Source organism: Somniosus microcephalus, chromosome 1 (assembly GCF_052327205.1).
Source record: "Somniosus microcephalus isolate GS21.2 chromosome 1, FLI_Smic_1.0, whole genome shotgun sequence".
Classification (NCBI taxonomy): domain Eukaryota; kingdom Metazoa; phylum Chordata; class Chondrichthyes; order Squaliformes; family Somniosidae; genus Somniosus; species Somniosus microcephalus.
In genome coordinates this window covers 136,672,316-136,699,922 of record NC_140987.1, presented here as the reverse complement: position 1 = coordinate 136,699,922, position 27,607 = coordinate 136,672,316, and the positions used below count along the sequence as shown (strand labels likewise).

Genomic DNA, 27,607 nt, shown 5'->3' with positions numbered 1-27,607 from the left:
TCAAGTTTGATCTTTATTCTGCACAGGACAAGTCTACATAGAGGCTGTAAATTAATCAACTTTCTAAAAATTTAAACTTTGTAAGGGTAAACCACATAAAATTTAGAAATTAAAATAATCATGGCAGCCAGGATTTAACAGTACAGTAAGAAAACATAAATGTGTCAAGTTCCCCATATTAAAATTTCCATTTAAGAAGTCAAAAGGAAATTATGCAAATTAGCAGAAAAATACATGCACCCCATTTGGTCTCAATTTTAAATAAATGACATATATAAGGGTTTTCACTATGGCTTCTTACATTAGCATATTTGTTTAACATTCCACACAATGCATATCCAAGGGAAACAAATAGCAACATTTAAGCAAAACATTTTTTTCTCCAACACTTTATATTATTTTTCCAGAAGTAGAAATTACAATGGAGAAATGTATATTGGAGAGGAAAGTTATGTGCATCTTAATTGCTTGTGATAAACATGGTGGGGTGGACAGGAGGAGCCAAAAAAAAAAAGGGGGCCACTTCATATTGAAAATATTAAATTCCTTTTCCACTCATATCAGTGTTTTATGGATGTATTAAAATTGGCCCTGCCACTACAGGCCCCTATGCTTTGAGTAAAATCATAGAAATCTCTAAAATAGCTTAAAGCACAATGAAAAGTAGTCCCCATTCAATTATTTTAAAAATCTGTTCATTATTTTTCCTAACTACAATATTTTCTCCTAATGGGTAGGAATATATTCTAACTTTTTCTAATTAAAAGTATAATGGATTACTTTGTTTTTGCATAGTTAACACAACAAAGACAGAGGAGTACGACAGAGATCATAAATGATGCGAGCATAGGCAGTTTAACTTTTAGATTCTGATTTCATTAAAGCCCCTTAGCCTCTCCTACAATCTTCCATATTCTATACAATCCCTTTCCTACTGAACTATAAATAAAAAAAAGTGAAATTACTTTGCACAGGCCATTTGTTCTACTAAGGACCATGCCGCACACATTGATGTGGGCTGGTGTCGGCACAGGCTGCTGGAGGAAAAATACACAAGAGACAATTCCCCCTTTAAGATGTTTTTTGACATGACATCACAGATGTTCTGATGACCAACCCAACTTTTGCACAGTTGCTAAGGATCAGCCGCACAAGCACCAAGAGGTGAAAAAAAAACACCAAAAGGCACTAGAGAAATAGCTGGTGGTGAAACGGACCCATAAAAGGCAATTGGGGAGCCACTTACCAATCTACTCCAAACTCCACCCTTAGCACAGTTGGAGTCCAAAAGGGCACCTAGAGCCAATGAAGATGTCTCTTATCCTGTGGTAATGACAGGAATTAGCATTTATAGTGCTCAAAGCCTACAAAGAACAGTGTAGGGCAGAGGTGGGTCTACTGATGTACTCCTACGGCATTTGCGACAGGAAAACACTAGCCTTTATTACAGATGGTGCCTGCCCTCTGGGTATTCTCCAAGGCTGAAATGATGCTATTCCTCATGAAATGCCTTGGTATCGACCAGTAATAGAATGTTCCTTCATGGTGCATGGGGAAAGGCGGCAACTAATTGTATAAAGATTTCAGCAGATTTATCTCAACCCGTGTCAAACAGGATGGTGATTGAGACACAAGTCTCAATACCAATCTCAGATTACAGAAAATTGTACAAACCATAGCCCACCAAGTGCTGATGCACATGACCCCATCAAGCACTGTGCCAAAAGGTATGGCTTTCCTTTGATGATGCCTGATCTGGACAGTGGTAGCTTTCAGAGGTCAAGAAATATGAGTTTGATGCAATAAGTGGAGCAACAATGACTGATTTTACTAATACTATACATCGGAGACAGTGCTGGGATGTATATGCTGCCAATATGCAGTACCACCGGGAGCAGACATAAAAGCCCACACATAGATATTACAGGGATTCACATATTGCTTAGACAGCAATTGTTGCCATCTGCTACAGTAAACTTGGAGCAGTGCTTGAAGCCAGCAAAAGTAACAGCCATGTTTTTTTTTTAAATGGCAGCACGGTGGCATAGTGGTTAGCACGGTTGCCTCACAGCGCCAGGGACCCGGGTTCGAACCCGGCCTCGGGTGACTGTCTGTGTGGAGTTTGCACATTCTCCCCGTGTTTGCGTGGGTTTTCTCCGGGTGCTCCGGTTTCCTCCCACAGTCCAAAAATGTGCGGGTTAGGTTGATTGGCTATGATAAATTGACCCTTAGTGTTAGGGGAATTAAATGCGTGGGGTTATGGGGATAGGGTGGGATATGTGTTGGTGTAGGGGTTACAGGAATCGGGTGGGATATGTGTCGGTGCAGACTCGATGGGCCAAAATGGCCTCTATCTGCACTGTGGGGTTTCTGTGATTCTGTGATTCTGAAGTTAAAAAGATGAATAAAATGAAAAAGATATTACAAGTGTTCTTTTTGATGATGGAAAAAACTCTAAAGAAACTGAAGAAAACAAAGTTGGTACTAACTGCCCTGTAATGGGCTATTGGAGAGTAATATTTGCTTGCAAGATTTACCCTATGCTGGGAAAAGCAAACTGACACTCCAGGTTAGCTCAGATCCTTACATACTCTGGAAAAATAGCTGGTCACAGGGCTACAATACAATGCTTCAGATATCCAAGAGTTTTAAAAGGGAGATCATCCTTTATATATTTTCCCCCAGCAGATCATGGCCTGGTGCCAGACAATCCATCAGTGTATGGATGCCATAATTTATAGGAACAGGAATCTAGTTATTGTTGGTATACATCATATAGCTCAGGAATATCCTAGGTTCAATCCCTAGACTGTGCTGAGTTTGCTGATCTCAGCTGTGGCAATAGTGGAGGCATTTATCAACATTTTTCCCAATCACGATCCAGTGACACCTGATGGGAATGCAGGTGCGTAGATAGGTTCAAATTCAGTTGTAATGTATGCTACAAGGTTGAAAAAAAATTCCAATATTCATAGCTGAAGAATACCCACTTGGGTGAGGCACCAGAAGGCTGCCAGCATATATGGAATCATATTCCTGTGCGAATCTCAGTCTTTAGAAAAAAGAGAGAAAAAACAGGCTTGTATCACAGATTGGGGATAAAACATTTATGACACAACCCTCAAATAACAGAAACTTTTTAGAGGGTTTGTTCTTCCTGCCTGAACAACAGATGTTAGTAACAGAAACCATAGGCTGGAAATTGCTGTTCAAGGATATTAGTAAACAAATTCTTAACATGCTCATATGACATTCCTTGGTCTTCTACATTGAGAGGTATTATAACCCATTTAAAAAAGAATTTATGGCTCATTTAAATTAATAGACGTCATAAGGCACATTAAGCAGTCACCCACTACAGCTACACAGTAACTTCCAGCCTCATATCATTCTTTTATCACTTGCGGTTGTCAAAATTAAAGCGCACAACAGTCATCTAGATTTCCGTAGTCAAGTAAGGTGCAACTGCATAGCTAGCAAAATTTAAGCAACAGGCTATGTGCATTTTGTAAAGATGAATCATTTTCTGGATGAGCTTAAATCTGTACTAAATAGAACATATGGAAAATCTGGTCAGGGATCAGCACAATTAGAGTTATTTTATGCCAGCTAAACAATTGCTAAAAAAGGTACATGAAACACAATACAAGAAACCACAGGTGCACAAACTCTGATTCTACTTTGGTCAATGGCCATTCATTATATTGTTTTCAACTGATCTGAAGAAGTTGTCATCCTTCATACACTGATGTTCTGGCAGATCTAGCTTCTCCTTTGCCTCAGAAATGTCACTGTAAATGGCTGTAATCAGAGAATCTGAAACAAGGTGGACAAAAAGCAAGATTTAAAAACAAAAAAGTAGCAAGATAGTGTCTCGGGTATAAAATTGTACAGAGCAACAATGCCTTTCTGCAATTAAAAATCTGAGTGATCATATGCAGTTGAAGGTTTTGCATGTCATTGAATGTTCACTCCTACTTACAGTATATTCAAATTACAGTTAAATTTCTTTCTATTTGAAAATAATAAAGGAACTTACAGAATCCCAAAACATCACCCACCAAAGGCTCCTGGTAGGTTAGAAAAAAAAAAGTAATCATGCATTTAGGCCCAGAGCTGCCCAGTCACCCCCACAGAAGGTCAGCAGCCTTCCACCAGCCATGGTCCAGCCACTGGGGGTAGCACTTCATAGGAACACCAAGACAGGCAAAGGCACACAGAAGACAGGCACTAAGGGAATGCACAAGGGTGATTAGTTGCCTTTTATAATGTAATAATGGATGGATTGATGTATAAAGTTGATTTGGAATGTTTGCTTTGTGGTGGCTTTCATTTCAGCATTGTGGCCAAGAGGGTGCTGTGACGGTCCGTATTAGAGGGATAGCAAGGTGTGGAACTATTGGTGAAAGTAGAGTTGTGTTTGCATTCACTGGAACCAGTCGGATGAGTCGATCATGGACAGCCGTGGCAGAAAAGGATTGTCTGGGTTGCCTCCACCCTTCCGCTTCCTCCTCCTCAGCTGGTCGCGGTATGCCTGGTGGAAAGGGCTGTGCCCTCGTGATGGCGAAGTTGCGGAGCATGCAGCAGACCATGACAAATCACAAGATGCGCTCTGGTGAGTACCGCAGGGTTCCTCCAGAGTGATCCAGGCAGCGGAACCATTGCTTCAGCACCACAATGGTTTGCTCTATGATGTTTCGTGTGGCAGCATGGCTCTCACTGTACACATGCTGGCCACGTGTGGTTGGATTGCACAACTGAGTCATGAACCAGGTGGCCAAGGAATAACCATTGTTGCCCAGTAGCCAGCCTCTGGCTTGTCTTGGTGGCTTAAAGACTGAGTGAACAGCAGACTGACACAGAATAAAAGCAACATAACTGCTGCCAGGATACTGGGCATTCACCATCATATGCTGAGCATGGTCATGAATTAAACTACCTGCTGTGCAGGATATCTACCCCGAGGTGTGCCGGGGGAAGGCCCTGAGAATCATTAAAGACGCGAATCACCCCAGCCACAACCTCTTCGCCCTGCTCCTGTCCGGTAAGAGATACCGAAGCATACGGTCTCGTACCAACAGGTTTCGAAACAGCTTCTACCCCCAGGCCATAAGACTCATGAACGATTAATTTATTACTGTTGTTTTATTTATTATTACTGTCTTTCTATTAGTATTTCTATTAGTATTTTTATCATTGTTATGCCATATTTATTCCAATGTTGGGAGGACTCGTAAAAATCAACATTTCATTGTGCAGGACACACGTCTGCTGCATATATGACAAATAAAATTGAATTGAATTGAATTGAATTGAATGGTCGCACACAAACTGCACATTCAGCGAGTGGAAGCCTTTGCGGTTGCGGTACATCTCAACATTTAGATGCGGTTCCGACAAAGCCAGTCGATGGTGCCCTGCACAATGGGGAAGCCCGCTATCCTGGCAAAGCCATGTACACACGCCGTCTGCTTCTCTCGGTTCAGAGAAAAGACAATCCTGGCATAAAGAACCTCTCTTATGCAGCAATGGACAACGAACTGCGAGATGTTACTGATGTCGCCTGCTCCAGCCTGGAAGGATCCCAACGCTAAGATTTTCAGGGCCACGGTCACCTTCATAGCCACTGGCAGTACTGTCCTAGCCCTGGTGAGAGGCTGCAGGTCTGGTTGCAAGCGGTGGCAGAGTTCTGTGAGCACCTCCCTCAAAGCGCAGACACCTCACACCTCAGCCTGAGCCAGGAGCAGTGTAAGAGAATTGCTCTCAGCAAACCCTAGATGGGCAAGGCCTCCTGGTGAGAGCCCTTCTCCCCCTCCTCCCTCTGCAAGCAGCTTGTCCTCTTCTTCGCGGCCTCTGCTCCATATCCCTGTCCTGCGGCAGGCCAAGGGGGATGAGAACTAGAGCACCCATGACAGGGAGCAAGTGGTCTGACCATAACCCTTGAAGTTAGAAGCAAGGCCTTCTCCACTTGCAGCACCACTTCTTGGTACCTCATCAACTTTAAACAACTCTAAAAAGCTCCAAACAATTTCACAAGCTTGCACAGAGCCAGTAGAAAATCAATCAGCAACTAACCTATAAGTAGGTGATGATCCATATAAATATTGCTGATAGGGGGGCACAGGGTGTTAGCTCCAGCATTGACGACCAAAATGGCAGCACTGTCATCAAATTAGCATCTGCGCACTCTGCATATTTCCATCGCACATTCCCAACGCCCGCCCTCACCAAGATGGCGTCTGGCGTGGCACGCACCATAAGTATGCGTGCACGATGCAATCGCCATTTTCAGCACAAAATGGTACCCGCAGCACCGAAAAATGGGGCACTACAGAGTCAAATTTTTTTGCCCAAGGACTGAGGGGCAGAGGAAGAAAATGTGCATGAAACAACATTCCTCACTTGCTGTCAAAGCGCTCAATGTTGCCAAACTTTGCACTCTGGCGTAGCTATTTTTCTTTGTAAACAGTTGAAACAGTGGGAAGGGAATTAGTGAGGTATAAGTTTTCTGTGCTTTTTCTATCTTAATAAAAACTCATCCAGTGCTCTAATGTAAAACAAGTGCTTTAAGGGACTTAAAGCAGGTTTCCATTCAGGAACATGGCAATGGGAGTATCTGTCATGGGGAGGTCAACAACAGGAAGCAGAAGGTAAAGGCATAGGCCTATGGGTCAGAAAGCAGGAAGAAATTGGGGATGGGGTGGGAGCGAAAATGAATGAAGGCCTTCACCAATTTCCCTCCATTCCCGAAAATTCAGAGACGTGCTTCTTGGGAAAGCCTCTTATTTAAAGCATGTACTAAGCTTGTATTGTAATTGCCAACTACAGTACAAGAATTGTTCGCACTTCAAATAACAGAGGCGTCCCCAGCCTACTTGGGTGGTTATAAAGCTCAATCCCAGCTTTAACTGGAGAATGTGTTTTAAGCTGTTTAAATAATTTCCATGTTTTTATTAAAAGCACAGCGCCAGTAAGTAAATTTTAAATAGGCTTGAGGTAGGTAGAACTGTGGAAAACAGTGCAACCTGTCTTTCCGACAGAACTGGGAGGTAAATTATAACTACAGATAGGTTTAATGTATTACTAGATTAATCTTCTGTGGGGCTGGCCATGGGGAATTAGAGGATGTAGTCTCTCTCTTACTTATCTGCTCTTCTGTTTGTGTCTGAAGTTCTCTTCCATACATCTTTGGATTTCTTTTCATGTTTGGTTCTCCCCCCCCCACTCCCAACTTTTCTTTTTCTTCCTGGTGGGAGGTCTTTTTTGGGTGACATGGGAAGGAAGGGCTCTGCTGAGGGATGCAGGTAGGATTTTGTAACGGCAGAGGTGAGGAACGTATAGCAAGGAGACAAGTAGTCGATTTAAAATTTGGGAGAGCAGCAGGGCCAGAGGCAGAAATGGGAGAAAGTCAGTCAGTTGGAGACACAGCTGGAAGCAAGACTGCCAGAAGCACCATCTTGAACATTGTGTGTGACAGACACAGTTGGGTAAAGACACCAGCTGAAGCTTGCTTTGCACAATGGTAGAAATGATTTGGGGGATATGGGAGAGCGAGGAGGAGGCCAGCAGATATAGCAGCAGGGCAGAACCTGGCCTAATTTCGATCCCATCTCTCGAAGTGCTACACCCAAGCCTCCTAACTGTACTGGTAAATCGTGGTGACTTTAGCCACTGCTGGCTTGCTGCCTCCCGGTCTTGCTGTCGAAGTTTCAGGACAACTGGAAGCAATTGGCGGTCATTTCAAAAGTAAGTGTGCTTCAAGTCATATAGATCACTCAACGGAGTTGGGGACGTGAGTTCAATAATTGAAAACTAAATGCACATAAAGCCATGAAGATTATACAGCAGAAACAGGAGGCCATGGGTACAGTGAAGGGAGGCAGTAGGTGCAGGGCAACTCAGGTCAGGGTCTGAAGAGGGCCAGGCAAGCTGGGAGAGGGCGAGAAGAGGTGCAACAGTTCCATTCGCTGTTATACTTACCTTGCAGTGCAGGTCTCCTAAGTATCCAGATTTTGTAGACTTGAAAAGTAAGGCACCCAGCATTACCCTACCGTGGCCTTGTCTCATACAGGCGTGACAAAATTGCGACAGGAAGTAATGCACACAGCTGCAAGACTTTTAATATATACTGGTTAATCTCTCACGGCATTGCACAGAGTCAAAAGCAAGTATGGTCTTCAGATCATCACCATAGCTGGTCACTCCAAAACACAGCCAGGATCTAATGTTGTCATTTATCTTGAATATTTCTTCAGGAGTACAGGATGTTGACAGGGAACATTGCATCAGGCAGTCTTCAAGTGTTTGCCTAGACTCTCCACATTCTTCAGCTTGCACTTGGTCAAATTGTCACCAGTCTTTGGCACCCCAGCTCAAGCTCGATTTAGGGGTCGAATCAGATATGCTCATATCATGGTCCCCATTAAACTCTCATTGTAACTAAACACGAGAGACACTAAATCTGACAACGTGCACCGAGACCACACAGTCGTAGTCTTCAGGTGAAGCAGAGGGCAGAGGATAATTGGGCCAGGGCATGCAGATGTAATCAAATCCCTATTTTAAATTCTAATTCTGTCCTTATTTGCATATGCTTCAATGTATTTCAATAGAAGAACGAACAGCAATTTGAGAAGCAGAGAAGTAGACTTAGGGAGAGCGTAGGAATTTTGCTGCTGTACGGGTTGAGGAGTTGCAAGATGCAAAATGGGGATACTACAGCACCACCACTGGCGTGAGGGTGCAATTTCAGCATGGCCAATTTACATAAACAGTATCCATCATAATTGTGGATATAGGAATTTAGAATATTAAGTTGACATGAAGTGCACACAAACGCATGTAAAGTAACAAATCTGGTTTTAGCAAGTAAATTTTCCATTTAAACCTTACCTAATGATTCAAAAGACTTCTCTGCTCGGATATATCCAACAATAACTATGCTGAGAATTTCCCCATAAAAATCTTCCTTGAAAGTATGAATAATGTGTGTTTCCTGAAAGGGTGAAAGAGAGAGTCAGGACTAGAACATTAATGTAACAGCAGTTGAAAAGCTACAACATTCCATAACTGAATACTAAACATCTTAAGCATTATTTTATAAATTTTGCCAGAAAAATACAGAAGGTACAGCTTTCACCTCATTTTCTCCCTCCCACCCCCCCCACACCCACACCCACCACCTCGCTTAACAGCAGTTTTCAGTCAGGCAGCATCTGTGGAGAGAGAAACAGAGTTAACGTGTCAGGTCAATGACCTTTCGTCAGATCTGGAAGAGATTAGAGATTTAACAGTTTATAAGCAAGTACAGAGGCAGGGAAAGAAGCGGGAGGAGGTGGTGAGGAAAGAACAAAAGGGAAGGTCTGTGATAGGGTAGAGGGCAGGAGAGATTAAATGACAAAAGGAGGTGGTAATGGGACAAGTAAAGAAACAAAGAATGGGTCTAGAGGAGCTGGTAATGGTAACAACAGAGCCATTACCAGCACCTGAAGTTGTTGAAATTAATGTTGAGTCCGGAAGGTTGTAAAGTGCCTAATCGAAAGATGAGGTGCTGCTTCTACAGCTTGCGTTGAGCTTCATTGGAACAGTGTAGGAGACCGAGGACAGAGATGTCAGAATGGAAGTGGGACGGAGAATTAAAGTGACAAGCAACTGGAAGCTCAGGGTCACACGAGCAGACTGAACGGAGACAATTCTGCAAAGTGATCACCCAATCTTCATTTGGTATCCCCAGTGTAGAGCAGACTGCATCGTGAGCAGTGAATACAGTATACTAAATTGAAAGTACGACGAGTAAATCACCGTTTCACCAGGAGGGAGTGTTTGGGGCCCCGGACCCGGGGGGGGGCAGGAGGTAAACGGGCAGGTGTTGCCGATGTTCCTGTTAAGCCGCGTGGCTGCGCAGCAATCTGCAGGTCCCTTGCAGGCTGCTCAACGGCATTATAATGGAAAAACCCACATGCGCAGAAATTTGAATGGGCCATGCACCGAAAAAAAATGAGCAGAAACATTGGGTATTGCATCTCCTGCACTTTAATGGGGAGGTGCCATGGGAAGGGGAGTGGTGATGGAAAAGTGGACCAAGGAGTATCCCATTACCACCCCATTTTGCCTGTAATATCATCCCTTTTGTCATTTAATGAGTTCTGCCCTCCACCCTATCACAAGACCTTCCCTTTTGTTCTTTCCTCCCCAACCCCTTCTTTCCATTCCTGATTCTGGCCTCTTCTGCATCCCCTCTCTCCCACCATTGGCAGCTATGCCTCAGACAACTAAGCTCCACACTCTTGAATTCCCTCCCTCTGGCTCTCCTCCTTTAAAGTTCTCCTTAAAACCCACCTCTTGACCAAGCTTTTGACAATCCCTCCTAATAGCTCCTCCTTTGTCTCGTCATCTGTGAAGTACCGTGGGATGTTTTTCTACTTTTAAAATGCTATATAAATGCAAGGTGTTGTTGTTGTTGAAATCCATTTGATTGATGCTGTCTTAAAAACCAGTCATCAGAGACTGGCTGGACTGTTATAAGAAGGTTTCCTTTGATCTATATTTATCTCAGTTTGTGAATTGCTAATTGTCTTCTTGAATGAGAATGATCTTTGACATTGTGACATGAATATTCTTTGGGTGACTATTTGTCTGGGTCACAAGATCACAAAATAGAAGGTTAAGGAAGCCCATTTTTCAACCATCATAATTCACCCACCCTGAAAAAAAAAACCTACATTACCACCATTACAGAATCCAATGTTTCTTAAATAACATCCAAGGTTTTTGCCTGCACTAATCGACCCAGAATTCTATTCCATGTTAGCATGTGTCTTCTTGTCTCCCTCTCAGTTTACCCTATTTAACTTGTATGGCCCTACAAAATCCTCTCTTAGAATTCTCCTTTCTAGACTGAAGAACTCTTGTTTCCCTAGTCTTTCCTTGGGGTAAGGATCAGCCTCACTGCACTTTTCTGTACTGCTGCTAAGGATCAAATGTCTCCCTGTGCCTCAGCAATCAAAACTGAACAGTACTCAAGGACAAAAGCAAAATACTGCGGATGCTGGAAATCTGAAATAAAAACAGAAAATACTCAGCAGGTCAGGCAGCATCTGTGGAGAGAGAAACAGAGTTAACGTTTCAGGTCGATGACCCTTCGTCAGAACTGGAAAAAGCTGGGGATGTAACAGATTTTAAGCAAGTGTTGGGGCAGGGAAAGGGGGGAGGGGAGGAAAGAACAAAAGGATAGGATGGAAGGCAGAAGAGATTAAGAGACATTAAGAGATGGTGCAAGGCAAAAGGAGAAGGTAATGGGACAAGTTAAGAAACAAAAGATGGCTCTGGATGAAGTGTAAATGGCACTGGCAGAGTGAAAGACAGCTGCCATGCGAGAGAGAAAAAAAAATAAATGGAAAAAAAGGATGGGGCAGAGGTTATGGTCTGAAATTGTTGGACTTGATGTTGAATCCAGAAGGCTGTAAAGTGCCTAATCGAAAGATGAGGAGGTGCTGTTCCTCGAGCTTATGTTGAGCTTCATTGAACCGTGTAGGAGGCCGAGGACAGTGAGGTCCGAGTGGGAGTGGAGCGGAGAATTAAAGTGACAGGCGACCGGAAGCTCGGGGTCACCCTTACGGACTGAACAGAGGTGTCCCGCAAAGCAGTCACCCAATCTGCATTTGGTCTCCCCAATGTAGAGGAAACCACATCGTGAGCAGCGAATACAGTACACTAAATTGCAAGTACAAGTAAATCGCTGTTTCACCTGGAAGAAGTGTTTGGGGCCCTGGACAGTGGGGAGGAGGTAAAAGGGCATATATTGCATCTCCTGCGCTTGCACAGGAAGGTGCTAGGCGAAGGAGAAGGGCTGTTGGGGGTGATAGAGGAGTGGACCAGGGTGTCGCAGAGGGCGCAGTCCCTTCGGAATGCTGAAAGTGGAGGTGAGGGGAAGATGTGTTTGGTGGTGGGATCACGCTGGAGCTGGTGGAAATGGCAGAGGATGATCCGTTGAATGTGGAGGCTGGTGGGGTGAAAGGTGAGGACAAGGGGAACCCTATTGCGGTTCTGGGAGGGAGGGGAAGGAGTGAGAGCGGAAGTGCGGGAAATAGAGCGGACACGGCCAAGGGCCGTGTCAACCACAGTAGAGGGGAATCCTCGGTTGAGGAAAAAGGAACATGTCGGAAGCACTAGCATGGAAGGTGGCATCGTCAGAGCAGATGCGGCGGAGATGGAGAAACTGGGAGAATGGAATAGAGTCCTTACAGGAAGCTGGGTGGGAGGAAATGTAGTCCAGGTAGCTGTGGGAGTCAGTGGGCTTGTAGTGAATGTTTGTCAATAGTACTCAAGGATATGGTCTGACCAAAGCAGTACAGTTTTAGCACAACATCCTTCAACTTTTACTATTTCAGCTATATATTTCAGCATCTTATTTTTTTTTCACTTTGTTGATTGCTGCTCAGCAATGAATAGACATGTTAGGCATGATTGGACAGGTTAAGCATAGTGTCAAGTGATTACAAAGAATATACAGCCATTCGTCCCAACTAGTCTGTGCGGACGTTTATACACCACACGAGTTGATCTCAACTTCAACTTTCTAATTTACAAACTGGTCAGCATTGTAAACAGTAGGATGTTCAACATCCCCTAGGCATCCCCATCAGAAATTTCCCCACTGCAGCAGATAACGCTCCTGAAATAAGTACCCCCCTACTTCTTTACTTTTAGATAATTTCTTATTCATTCTCAACTTTGATATACATGCTTTTATAGCAATGTGCTTCTTTTAAATCTGTGTCTTTTAAGACATATGGGTACATTATGCCACAAGTCTTTTCATAGTACACCTTCAATGCCTTTTTATCAGATGGTGTTCACTAGGCTAGAATACAGGTAATCCTCAGGTTTACTTCTGAAAAAAAGTTAATTGCATCTTGTAACTTGCACATTTGCCAATCACTCAAATTAAATATGGCAGTTTGAAAAGCTTAACCCAATTTTAAATGTACGGTGGAAATTAATCTCATCAAGGGTTGTCTGGAAGGTCTTTCAAGTGAACTGACAGCTTTAGCTGCTAAAAAGAATCTCTGGAAACCAAACAGGACACAGATTCTAAACAGGTGCTGGAGGTGAAATCGGTTTTTGGCTCGGAGAACTCAAGGACATCTTTTTCAGTTTGTCAGGAAACTTATGAAAAAGGTAAATAGACATTTTCATGAAAAGTTTATATGTGCCTCTTATACTTTGTAGTATCTGCAAAATATTAGTGACTTTAGTTGCAGAAGTCAGCCTGGCCTATTTGAATAGATTGAAGATATGACAGGAATCCTAAGTAAATTCCAGTATACAATTAAGGTCAATACCGAAATCTGTTTGAAATTGTTTTATAAGCTCAAGCACCAACACTACCTGGTGACTCCCATCAGAGAATATAATACATATCTAGATCTTGAGAGAGAATATTCAGCTCAGCTTTGATGCCTCCCAAAGTAAACAGCTTGCTGACAGTCACTGCCTAGCCTCATACATGAAGGATGACTGCTTGATGAGGCACTGGGAAATGTGCCAATTATGGGCCAATGAATAAATCACTCACTTCAGGGAGAAAATTGAGATTGGGAAAACAAAAACAAAACAAGCAGATATATAAATCTATACTTTACTGCTATAACTAATATGAACATTCAACAAAGTCACTGAAAGATGTTTTAAACTAATACTTTTCCAGAAAGAAAAACATTACCATAGATTTTTTTGTATTTTTATAGTATGGATTCCAACCAATGCTCATGACCATTTTATGTACATCTCCATGACCAACGCAGGCCCAGCCATAGTATATACCAGTAGTGATGTCCCCTGGCAGGTGGTCCACAACACTGTCTGGAAAGTTTGCTGTGGAGTTAAACAAAGGACAGGTAAAGTTTTGTTTAACATACATGTCATACACTACAAAACATTGAACACTTGCAGACTATACACTAAGCACCGATAAGGAAGGTCCAGCATTATTAACCTTAACAGAAGGAACTGTGTCAGTCATAAAAACTGTAAATGTAAGAGGTGAAAGCCTCAGTGGCGCTGGACTCCAGCGCATTTTTTTTGTATCCTTTAAAGCATCAAGTGGAGCACATCAGAACACAATCAGTTACTAGGCGCTTTGCTCAACAGTTATTTTCCCAGAATGTTGACTGAGATCTAGCGCAACTCCACCTGTACGTGAAGGATGCAAAATGAAGACAAATACATTTGACAAGACTAATTCATATGCTGCCCAATCATCAAGCAATGAACCCAAAATTTTCACTGTTCAAAGAGCTTTTATAGCAAAGCCATCTTATGTTATACTGCTGTTATAACACATGCGCCTCAGAGGTCAAGCATATCTAGTTGGCATTAGACATCATTACCTTATTCCCATCTGCGGTGTGGAATAGTTGATCAGAGTAACCCTTTTGTTTCCTTTAAAATGCAGAATGGCACTGCATATAAGTATGCATGCATGTACGTAATACCAATGTTTCAGACTCACAAGTGACTCATTTTTTGCACATTGCAACATACATCACTTTCTAAGGCATCATGATATACTGAACCTGAATACAAGACTGTAATCAGACCACCACTTGCCATTGATCAGCAACAACTTAGGAAAGCCGAATTGCAATTTTATGATTATACTACAAACTTGAGGTCAAATTTGTATCAATACTATTAAACTCAAAGTTTAGACAACAAATCTCACAAACCAGTTGTATTTCTCTGGGATTTAGCTAGGTCTTAAATCATACTTAATTTTAGTACTCTAATGAAGCTGTAGCATTAGTTAGTATCGGTGTGACCCTCAAAGCAAAGACCCATTGGCAGTCGACATAATAACCTGGTGACAACTGGTGCTGGGTGTTGGGTGGTACTAACCAGCACATGGAGCTCAACACTGCTCAGTAAGTGGAGTTACTGTCAATGCACCATTAGTGCCTGTAGACTGGGCAGAACTGGTCAAGACCAATTAGCAAAGTGGGAACATTTTTGGAAATCTATGGAGTTGGACCCATCTGGTATAGACTGGAAAGCACAAATATTACAGGAGTTGGTGCCATAATTAGTTGAAAGATAATGGAGGTGCCAGTTGTGGCTGTCACTGTAAAGACCTTCCAGCACTTGAAATAGGGTTTAGCAAAAAATTTAAATAATCACAAAATTTGTTGAAAGCTTAAACAAACCTGCCAAAAACTCAAATGAAAAATTGAATTTCACGAAACTAAAAAAATATCTTGGCAGACTTAGGAAGAAAGGTGCTGCAGGATTCACGGGATTACAGAGGATATACAGCACAGAAACAGGTCATTCGATCCAACCAGCCTCCTCCAAATCTATCAGCATAACCCTCTATTCCCTTCTCCCTCATATGCTTGTCTAACTGCCCCTTAAATGTATCTATACTACAGGAAACTTTGTGCTATCCGGAGGTGAGCTATCCGGCAATCTGGAGCCACCGGCAAAAATCAGCAGCCGTTTTTTATTCTTTTTGTTTGTTTTTTTTGCTTTGTTTGAAGTCAAGCTGTGCAAGGTCTGTAGCTATAGCAACAGCTTCAGCTACAGAGCTTTAGGGCCACACCCAAGTGTTTAGAAGCTGTTGCTAAGCAACAGTGTTTGTTGTCAAATACGGAGATAAGAATCTCCGTATCTCTCAACATTAACTCTGGAGAGTACGGCAGTTTTCAGGCAACGGCAGCAGCTCGGACCCGTGGGTGCCGGATAGCACAAAGTTTCCTGTATTCACTTCAACCAATCCCTGTGGTACAGAGTTCTACATTCTCACCACTCTCTGGGTAAAGAAGTTTATTCTGAATTTCCTGTTCCCAAGATCATCAGAGTACCACGATGATCTTGGAGCAACTCGTTCAAGTCAACAGTCTCCCATTGCTGGGAAAATTAATTGATGTAGCTAATGTAACCCCACTATTCAAAAAAGGTGGTAGAGAGAAAACAGGGAATTATAGACCGGTAAGCCTGACATCGGTAGTGGGGAAAATGCTAGAGTCCATCCATTATAAAAGATGTAATAGCAGAGCACTTGGAAAACAGTGACAGGATTGGACAAAGTCAACATGGATTTACAAAAGGTAAACCGTGCTTGACTAATCTACTGGAATTTTTTGAGGATGTAACTGGTAGAATAGATAAGGGAGAACCAGTGGATGTGGTGTATTTGGACTTTCAGAAGGCTTTCGATAAGGTCCCGCATAAGAGATTAGCATGTAAAGTTAAAGCACATGGGATTGGGGGTAAGGTACTGACTTGGATAGAGAACTGGTTGGCAGACAGGAAGCAAAGAGTTGGAATAAACGGGTCTTTTCCGAGTGGCAGGCAGTGACTAGTGGGATACCGCATGGATCGGTGCTAGGACCCCAGCTATTCACAATATATATTACAGTAATGATCTAGATGTAATATCTCCAAGTTTGCAGATGACACAAAGCTGGGTGGGCGTGTGTGCTGTGAGGAGGATGCTGAGAAACTCCAGTATGATTTGGACAGGTTGGGTGATTGGGCAGATGCAGTATAATGTGGATAAATGCGAGGTTATCCACTTTGGTGGCAAAAACAGGAAGGCAGATTATCTGAATGGCAATAGATTGGGAGAAGGGGGAAGTGCAACGAGACCTGAGTGTCCTTGTGCACCAGTCGCTGAAGGTAAGCATGCAGGTGCAGCAGGCGGTTAAGAAGGCAAATGGTATGTTGGCCTTCATAGCGAGAGGATTCGAGTACAGGAGCAAGGATGTCTTGCTGCAGTTGTACAGGGCCTTGGTGAGACCACACCTTGAGTATTGTGTGCAGTTTTGGTCGCCTTATCTGAGGAAGGATGTTCTTGCCATGGAGGGAGTGGAGCGAAGATTCACCAGACTGATACCTGGGATGGCAGGAATGACATGAGGAGAGATTGGGCTTATACTCACTGGAGTTTAGAAGCATGAGAGGGGATCTCATTGAAACTTATAAAATTCTAACAGGACTAGACAGACTAGATGCAGGAAGGATGTTCCCGATGGCAGGGGAGTCCAGAACCAGGGGTCACAGTCTAAAGATAAGGGGTAAGCCATTTAGGACAGAGATGAGGAGGAATTTCTTCACCCAGAGAGTGGTGAACCTGTGGAATTCTCTACCACAAAAGGCAGTTGAGAACAGTTCATTAAACATATTCAAGAAGGAGTTAGATATATTTCTTAAGGCTAAAGGGATCAAGGGATATGGGGAGAAAGCAGGGACAGGGTACTGAATTTAGATGATCAGCCATGATCTCATTAAATGGCAGAGCAGGCTCGAGGGGCCGAATGGCCTGCTCGTGTGTTGTGTGCCATGAAGCAGATAAGTGGGGCTGGTCATATGGTGACACTTCTAAAGTAACAACATGGCATTATGAAAGGCAAGTCTTAAAGTGAGGTCACTCCAACATGACTTTTTCCTAGTAAAATGTGAACAAAGCCACTCCATGGAGAGTACAAGAAGAACTAATCCTGTTTGCAAAACAAGTACATTTAACTTCCTTAGCCTCTCTTTACAACTCACTCTAAAACTTGAATCATTCTTCTTTGAATACTTTAAACTGTCACACATCTTTCAAGTATTGGCCCGTATTTTCTGATCGCAGGCCTGCGATCTGGAAAAATCTGCGCCCTTACCCTTACCGGGACGCACACGCTTCCGCTCTTGGGCCTCACCAAACTTGAAGTGCGCAGGGCCCACGTATCCCAGGGGTGCATGTAGTTTGCAGCATCCCTGGGATCACGTGGGCCATGGGGAGCCAATCACAGAAGGGAATCTCCCTTCATACATTTGACAGGAAGACCTGTCAGATATATGAATAGTGATCAATGAAAAAACATAGTACTGTAAAACTTTAAATATATTTTTAAAAAGACTTGAAATTACAATAAATTAAGTATTTGAAACAAAAATATAATTTTTTGAAAAAAATTAAAGTTTTTTTCACAGGGCTAAAAATAAACTTACCTTTATTTTTTTTTAAATGATAAATCAGCAAAAATTGTTTTTTTACTTTTCCAACTCTTATCCTGGTGAAAACAGGCCTTACGCCGGCTTTTATCAGGCGTAAGAATTGTAAGTGTTTTCTGCAGGCGGAGGTTCTCCAGAAAGCGGAACTATCCGCCCGCAGAGGCCCTTCTCCAGGGCAGCCAGAGGATCCGTCAAGAGCATTCTTGACAGATCGCAAATGCCGGTTTTCAGCGCATGCGCTGTGCATGCCTGAAACCAGCATTTCCGATCCCTATGGTGGGTACACGTGTACCCACCCATAGGGATTGGAATATCTGGGCCATTGTCTCCACATATGATGCATCCATCTTAATATTTCTTTAAAAAGAAAAACAGAAATGGTTGGATTATGCTTTATGGACCCATGTATACAACACAAAAAAGAGTCTTTGTAACTGTTCTTTTTAGCAGCCAGAGTTATTATTTGTGTGTATGACAAATTATTTGTACCTCTAGTGGTTGTGTTTAGATAATATACTGTTTTTATAAGGCTAGGAACATTATAGCATGTGGTACGAAGTTGAAGCTTTACCCCTTTCCGGCCACAAAGTTCAACTGCTCTTAAGTAAATACTGAGTTATGTCAGAGTTTAAAGGCTCTTCAGGAATGTCATAATCCTGGCTTTATTTAAAAAAAATTATAATGAGTAAGGTCAGAACAGGATTAGGGGGATCTGGCTCCTGTGCCAATTAAAATAATTTAAATTGCTGGGGGATTTTATATATTCCAAGTGGCTTCCTTTGTTTATTTACACCTTTTTATTAACTGTGATAGACATTTTCAGTGCAATACACAAGGTGCAGCAGAGAAGTAGCACAGACAACAAGTGCAAGGTTAGATGAAGCTGATGGTAATAAGAAAGGAAAAAACTTGCATTTCTATAGCGTCTTTCAGGACCTCAAGATGTCCCAAAGTGCTTCACAGCCAAGGAAGTAATTTGAAGTCCAGTCACTGTTGTATTGTAGGCAAAAGTGGCCGCCAACTTGCACACACAGTAAGATCCCACAAACAGTAATGAGATAAATGACGATGATCTATTTTAGTGATGTTGGTTGAAGGATAAATATTGACCAGGACACCAGAGGAACTCCCCTTCTTTTCTTGAATTGTGCCATGGGACATTTCATGCCCACCCGAGAAGGCAGATTTAACACCTCCAAAAGTGTAGCCCTACTCAGTACACTAAGGTGCTAGCCTAGATTATGTACCCAAGTAACGAATGGGGCTTGAACCTTCTGACTCAAGAGGCAAGGGCACTACTGGGCTAATACCTTAATAGATTCATGAAAAGAAATACAATTAACTGAAATCATCTTCCAAAAATAAACTGGAGTCCTGATATATTGAAATCCAAAGGGACCAGCAAGAAAAACTTCAATCAAGATTTTTCCTCCTGGTCGGTCCCCTTCTCCTGCATAATCTACCCAGGCTCATAGTATGTGGCACATGTATGCACTTTGATTAGAATGAGCCCAGCTTTCCCACTTTGAATTCTTTAGCACCTAATCTGCACTCCCTTGTTCTCGGACAGCAGAAATCAAATGAGGGAGCAGCAAGGACTCCTGACATTTCCTATATTAGTGTGCCCACCAAATTGAAACAGGCAAACCCAGCGACAGAGATAAGAATAGCACGGACTGTTTTTCTAAAATTCTTTCATGGGATGTGGACGTCGCTGGCAAGGCCAGCATTTATTGCCCATCTCTAATTGCCCTCGAGAAGGTGGTGGTGAGCCGCCTTCTTGAACCGCTGCAGTCCGTATGGTGAAGGTACTCCCACAGTGCTGTTCAGGAGGGAGTTCCAGGATTTTGACCCAGCAACAATGAAGGAACGGCGATATACTTCCAGGTCAGGATGGTGTGTGACTTGGAGGGGAACTTGGAGGTGGTGGTGTTCCCATGCGCCTGCTGCCCTTGTCCTTCTAGGTGGAAGAGGTCGCGGGTTTGGGAGGTGCTCCCGAAGAAGCCTTGGTTAAGTTGTTGCAATGCATCTTGTAGATGGTACACACTGCAGCCACCAGTTTCTGGTCAATGGTGACCTCGAAGATGTTGCTGGTGGGGGATTCGGTGATGGTAATGCCGTTGAATGTCAAGCGGCGGTGGTTAGACACTTGCTTGTTGGAGATAGTCATTGCCTGGCACTTGTGTGGTGCGAAGGTTACCTGCCACTCATCAGCCCAAGCCTGAACGTCGTCCAGGCCTTGTTGCATGCGGACATGGACTGATTCATTATCTGAGGAGTTGCGAATGGCATTGAACACTGCAGTCATCAGCAAACATCCCCATTTCTGACCTTCTGTTGGAGGGAAGGTCATTGATGAAGCAGCTGAAGATGGTTGGGCCTAGGACACTGCCCTGAAGAACTCCTGCAGCGCTGTCCTGGGACTGTGATGATTGACCTTCAACCACCACAACCATCTACCTTTGTGTTAGGTATGACTCCAGCCAGTAGCAAGTTTCCCCCCCCCCCCCTCCCCCGATTCCCATTGTCTTCAGTTTTACTAGGGCTCCTTGATGCCACACTCGGTCAAATGTTGCCTTGATGTCAAGGGCAGTCACTATCGCCTCACCTCTGCAATTCAGCTCCTTTGGCCATGTTTGGACCAAGGCTATAATGAGGTGGGGAGCTGACTGGTCTTGGCAGAACCGAAACTGGGCATCAGCGAGGTTATTGCTGAGTAAGTGCCACTTGATAGCACTGCCGATGACACCTTCCATCACTTTGCTGATGATTGAGAGTAGACTGATGGGGTGGTAATTAGCCGGATTGGATTTGTCCTGTTTTTTGTGGACAGGACATATCTGGGCAGTTAACCACATTGTCGGGTAGATGCCAGTGTGGTAGCTCTACTGGAACAGCTTGGCTAGAGGCGCAGCTAGTTCTGGAGAACAAGTCTTCAGCATGATCACACTCACGCTCCGGTTCACACTGATTACAACATTTATATTGGGAAACAGTCTAGTTTGAACAGAGACCAGCCCAGGAGCATCTGAGTGAAATCACAATTATTTTGAAATAATCTAAGTAAATTGCAATGTAATTTTATTCTAGGGACCAGGAGCAGCTCAGAACTTTATATCAAAGTTTAAGTTCTGTAAACCAGCCTGCTATAAATCTTACATCAAAAGAGTCACGACATATTGTATCTGTAACCAGAATCTTATAAATCCTTGGATATGGAAGTTGTGCAAGAGGATGAGCTTTGCCAATGTAACATTTCTGTTCAAAATGGGGAAAAAGGGATAAATCCAGTAACTATACATAAAAGGGATTAACTAGGTAACTATAAACCAGTTAGGCTATTATTGGCAAGCTTCTACAAGCCATAACACAGAATAAAATTAATACTCACCTAGAAAGATCATGGGTTCATTTAGTACAGTAAGCACAGATTTGCAAGAAGCCAATTGTGTGACAAATTTAATAGCATCCTGAGAAAATAACAATGTATTGATAAAGGAAATGCAGCGGATGTTATGTATATAGATTTTCAAAAGGAATTTGATAAGGCACATAGGATTAAAATTAAGGGAATATAGCAGTATAGATATATTACAAGATAGAAAACAGTCACGGGTAATGGATGTTTTCAGACTGGATGGATGTATATTAAAAACATATGGTGACAGATTTTGGGAGGAGGAAATATACACTAAATGGTAAAACTTTAAAGTAGTAGAGGAGCAGAGGGACTTAGGAGTTCAAATATACAAATCTTTAAAAGTGAGAGGACAGGTTGATAAAGCTGTAAAAATAAGGCCAATAGGGAACTGGTTGGGGAGTCAGAAATATAAGTCTTAAATTTTAGATGATCAAGAACAAAGGGAGGAGTTAGGAGAAAGGGCAGGGGAAAATGGGACTAATTGTGCTTGGTTTTATAAAATTTATGAGTCTACATAATCTCCCAAGAGACAATTTTTAAAAAACATCCTTCATCAAGAAAATACACACACAGATACGGGCAGAGGCCATCTGTTACCAGTATTTCTGTGTACCAAGTTAGAAGTCATGAATTGTCATGGCACTTAAGAATCAAATCTAAAAATTAGAGATCTACTTCAGTGTGGCAAAAAAGCAGCCACACTAGAACATGCATTTATAGAGTGCATTTAACAGAATAAAACATCCCAAGCTGCTTCATAGGAGTGTAATTGATAAAAATTGACATCAAACCAAAGGAGGAGACATTAGTACAGCAGACTAAAAGCTTGGTCAAATAGGTAGGTTTTAAGAAAGCGAGGTGGAGAGATTGGGAGGGAATCCCACAGCTTAGGGTCTCGACAGCTGAAGGTATAACCACCAATGGTGGAGCGAACGAAGCGGGGAATGCACAAGAGGCCAGAGTTAGAGGCACGCAGAGTTTTCAAAGTGTTACACAGACAGGGAGGGGCGAAGGAATGGAGGGATTCTAACACTAGGATGAGTATTATTTTATTTTTTTAAATCGAGACGTTGGTGGACTGGGAGTCAGTGTAGGTCAGCAAGTACAGGGGTGTTGGCGCGAGTTAGGATACAGGCAGCAGAGTTTTGGATGAGCTCAAGTTTATGGTGGAAGATGAGAGGACGGTCAGGAGACAACTGGAATTGTTGAGTCTGGAGATAACAAAGGCATGGATGAGATTTACAGCAGCTGATGAGCTGATGCAGGGGTGAAGATAGATGATGTTACGAGTTACAATGTTATGGACTTCCATTCTGTTGCTATGCTATAAGCCAACGGTTTCAGAATATATAGATGTGAAGAAATACAAAAGTGCATGTCTAATTTCACTACTACAAGAGGAACTGCTCAGTGACCTAGCAAGAATCAAGTTGAGTAATGGGATCGAGTATAATCCTGTCTGAGTCAGGGCTAAAGGATCTACATAAAACAAGTCGGATACCAAGAGAAGGTTTAGAATTATGATTTTTATAACCTTTCCCTGGGGAATTTCTTTAAGATTCCACACTCAACAGCAAAGAGCTCCAAAACACTCAGTACATCAACCAATTTCACAGCCTGATCTTCATTACAGTTGGCTCCAGCTATAGCTTGTTAAAATATCACCCTAATTTATAATAAAAGATGAAAGACATAAGAAAAGGCAGATAATTAGAACAGTTCAAAGCTTGCCCTTTCTATCTAAGCAAACCTAGACTCCAGCTGTATTTTAAATGCCACTGTCCTTGACTCCATTCTTATCTAGTAAATTACAACCAAGCCAAATTAGGGTTTATTAAAAAAAACTGCTCAGTTCAGCATCAGAAAACAGTTGAGGGCTATTGAGGAATAATACACCTAATTTTGCTAGATATTTGAAAGCAGACCATTGCACGTTATGCAACTATTAACATACAATTTGTGTTAAAACTTATTAAAAAACAAAAGCAAATAAAATGCTTAAGACAGTTGAAACAAGTCAAAAGGACGTCAATGTTTACTCAATGGACGTGTTAATGCATCCTTTCGGCTCCTCTCCATTCTGACCACCCTCATTAACATTATCTGGTTCTTTATCTGATTAAAATTATGTTTTTTAAATCCAATTGCTCTTTCTGGGACCTGTGCACAAATTGGCTGCCGTTTGCCCACCCACATTACGACAGTAACAACAACTTGTATTTATGTAGCGTCTTTAACAGAGTAAAAGGTCCCAAGGCGCTTGGTAATACACTCCAAATCTGCCTCTTGGGCTGTGCAGCGATAGTCGCTATATAACTGCGTGCTCTCTATCTTGCTTTATTCAGCAGGGCCTATTAGTCCTGCACTGGTTTGTTTGCGCTCCCTTGCGTGGCTACCTAAGGCGGCACGCGCACGCAAGCCGGCATTTCGTGACTGGCAGCTGAGGCAACCATTCACCGGCGAGCCTGGCAGTGACGCAACAATCGGGAAGAGAACCTGTGCCAATGAGGAGGGAGGATTTCCGGGAAAGAGGAAGGGGGGGCGTAAATTGGGGTCTGGTAACCGGAGCAACCGGTCACAGGACGGCAACTGGGTTTAAAGAGGCCGCTTTACATTAAACACAGTGCAACGGCAGCAAGAAGGGCCAAATGTACAAGAACCTCGCCTTATTACTGAAAAAACCCCGGCCCAATTCCCGAATGCCGGACGGTCACCGGCCGAGTGACCCTGGTGTTTCAGGGCCCGGCCCCGGCTGATCGCCGCTCTCCGCCTTTACCTGTGGGGATCCCCAGTTGTTTGCTGCCTCGGCCAAATCCTCGCACCACCTCCCCGCGGCAGAAAAACGGCAAACTCCTCATGGCCCCAACTCAATAGATCGTCGATTAAAAAGAGCCAGGGTCACGGAAAAGAGAAGGGTTTGACGCTGCCTGACCCCGGCCCGACTACCCCGCCGGCCTGCTGTCACCGAGTCACTTGACTGCAATCCAACGTATTCAAGCTCACGAACTCTTCTAAATGGGCGCAAGATTTCTCAATGCGCTACGCTCACAGGAGCCGGCGTTTAAACAAGATTTCCGGTTTTTCTGTGTCTCACTAACCTTGTTCCCTCCTCCCTCTTACACAAACTGAAACTGAGTCCGACTAATCCTTGTCCTCACACCGCAGCGCTGCCTGCTGCCCGGAGGACCAACATCACAGTGCCGTCTGCTGCCCGGAGGATCAACGTCACAGCGCCGTCTGCTGTCCGGAGGACAAACGTCATAGCGCCGTCTGCTGCCCGGAGGATCAACGTCACAGCGCCGTCTGCTGTCCGGAGGACAAACGTCATAGCGCCGTCTGCTGCCCGGAGGACCAACGTCACAACGCCATCTGCTGCCCGGAGGATTAATTATGCCTCATGGACCATGTACAGCAGGCACCTCAAAGCACTGGAGAGGTACCACCAATGCTGCCTCCGCAAGATCCTGCAAATCCATTGGCAGGATAGGCGCACCAACGTCAGTGTTCTTGCTCAGGCCAACATCCCCAGCATCGAAGCTCTGACCACGCTCAATCAGCTCTGATGGACGGGTCACATTGTCCGCATGCCCGATACAAGACTCCCAAAACAAGCGCTCTACTCGGAGCTCCGGCACGGCAAGAGAGCCCCAGGTGGGCAGAGGAAATGCTTCAAGGACACCCTCAAAGCCTCCTTGAAAAAGTGTAACATCCCCACCGACACCTGGGAATCCCTGGCCCAAGACCACACAAAGTGGAGGAGAAGCATCCGGGAAGGCGCCGAACACCTCGAGCCTCTTTGCCGGGAGCAAGTGGAAGCCAAGCACAGGCAGCGCAAGGAGCGCACGTCAACCCAAGCACCCCACCCACCCGCTCCCTTCAACCACCGTCTGCCCCACCTGTGACAGAGACTGTAGGTCCCGCATTGGACTCATTAGTCACCTGCAAACTCATTTTTAATGTGGAAGTAAGTCATCCTCGGTTCCGAGGGACTGCCTAAGAAGAAGAAGAATTATGAGGGGGAAAATAGAGTATGAGAGTAAGCTTGCAGGGAACATAAAAACTGACTGTAAAAGCTTTTATAGATATGTGAAGAGAAAAAGATTAGTGAAGTCAAGCGTAGATCCCTTGCAGTCAGAATCAGGGGAATTTATAATGGGAAACAAAAAAATGGCAGATCAATTAAATATATACTTTGGTTCTGTCTTCACAAAGGAGGATACAAATAACCTCCCAGAGACGTCGGGGAACATAGGGTCTAATGAGAGGGAGGAACTGAATGAAATCAGTATTTGTAGAGAAATGGTGTTAGGGAAATTGACGGGATTGAAGGCCGATAAATCCCCAGGGCCTGATAATCTACATCCTAGGGTACTTAAGGAAGTGGCCCTAGAAATAGTAGATGCATGCTGGTCATCTTCCAAAATTTTATAGTCTCTGGAACAGTTCCCATGGATTGGAGGGCAGCTAATGTTACCCCACTGTTCAAAAAAGGTGGTAGAGAGAAAACGGGGAATTATAGACCGGTAAGCCTGATACAGTAGTGGGGAAAATGCTAGAGTCCATTATAAAAGATGTAATAGCAGCGCACTTGGAAAACAGTGACAGGATCGGACAAAGTCAACATGGATTTACAAAAGGTAAATCGTGCTTGACTAATCTACTGGAATTTTTTGAGGATGTAACTGGTAGAATAGCTAAGGGAGAATCAGTGAATGTGGTGTATTTGGACTTTCAGAAGGCTTTCGATAAGGTCCCACATAAGAGATTAGCATGTAAAGTTAAGGCACATGGGATTGGGGGCAAGGTACTGACTTGGATAGAGAACTGGTTGGCAGACAGAAAGCAAAGAGTTGGAATAAACGGGTCTTTTTCCGAGTGGCAGGCAGTGACTAGTGGGGTACTGCAGGGATCGGTCCTAGGACCCCAGCTATTCACAATATATATTAATGATCTAGACAAGGGAACTAGATGTAATATCTCCAAGTTTGCAGATGACACAAAGCTGGGTGGGCATGTGTGCTGTGAGGAGGATGCCAAGAAACTCCAGTATGATTTGGACAGGTTGGGTGATTGGGCAGATGCATGGCAGATGCAGTATAATGTGGATAAATGCGAGGTTATCCACTTTGGTGGCAAAAGCAGGAAGGTAGATTATTATCTGAACGGCAATAGATTGGGAGAAGGGGAAGTGCAACAAGACCTGGGTGTCCTTGTGCACCAGTCGCTGAAGGTAAGCATGCAGGTGCAGCAGGCGGTTAAGAAGGCAAATGGTATGTTGGCCTTTGTAGTGAGAGGGTTTGAGTACAGGAACAAGGATGTCTTGATGCAGTTGTACAGGGCCTTGGTGAGACCACACCTTGAGTACTGTGTGCAGTTTTGGTCGCCTTATCTGAGGAAGGATGTTCTTGCCTTGGAGGGAGTGCAGCGAAGATTCACCAGACTGATACCTGGGATGGCAGGAATGACATACGAGGAGAGATTGGGTCGATTGGGCTTATACTCGCTGGAGTTTAGAAGAATGAGCGGGGATCTCATTGAAACTTATAAAATTCTGACAGGACTAGACAGACTGGATGCAGGAAGGATGTTCCCGATGGCGGGGGAGTCCAGAACCAGGGGTCACAGTCTAAAGATAAGGGGTAAGCCATTTAGGACTGAGATGAGGAGGAATTTCTTCACCCAGAGAGTGGTGAACCTGTGGAATTCTCTACCACAGAAGGCAGTTGAGGCCAATTCATTAAATATATTCAAGAAGGAGTTAGATATATTTCTTAAGGCTAAAGGGATCAAGGGATATGGGGAGAAGGCAGGGACAGGGTACTGAGTTTGGATGATCAGCCATGATCTCATTGAATGGCGGAGCAGGCTCGAGGGGCTGAATGGCCTACTCCTGCTCCTATCTTCTATGTTTTTATGGATCAACGTCACAGCGCCGTCTGCTGCCCGGAGGATCAACTTCACAGCGCCGCCTGCTGCCCGGAGGACCAGTGTCACAGCGCCGTCTGCTGCCCGGAGGACCAACATCACAGCGCCGCCTGCTACCCGGAGGATCAACGTCACAGCGCCGCCTGCTGCCCGGAGGACCAACGTCACAGTGCCGCCTGCTGCCCAGAAGACTAATCTCTCACCGCAATTAAATCCCCAAGGTTATTTCAATGGCCTGGAATTCGAGAACAAAGGTTATTACCG

General features: G+C 43.7%; 1 protein-coding gene across 1 annotated transcript; it reads right to left on the bottom strand.

Moving 5' to 3' along the window:
• On the bottom strand, positions 1 to 24,614 carry rfk (riboflavin kinase). The gene is made up of 4 exons (XM_085986063.1): positions 24,195 to 24,614; positions 13,724 to 13,875; positions 8,893 to 8,995; positions 1 to 3,816 (listed from the first exon to the last, which is right to left on the bottom strand). Exons 1-4 carry the CDS (start codon positions 24,274 to 24,276, stop codon positions 3,686 to 3,688), a joined length of 468 nt encoding a protein of 155 aa, XP_085842189.1. The 5' UTR covers positions 24,277 to 24,614; the 3' UTR covers positions 1 to 3,685.
• Between the last annotated feature and the right edge of the window lie 2,993 nt (positions 24,615 to 27,607).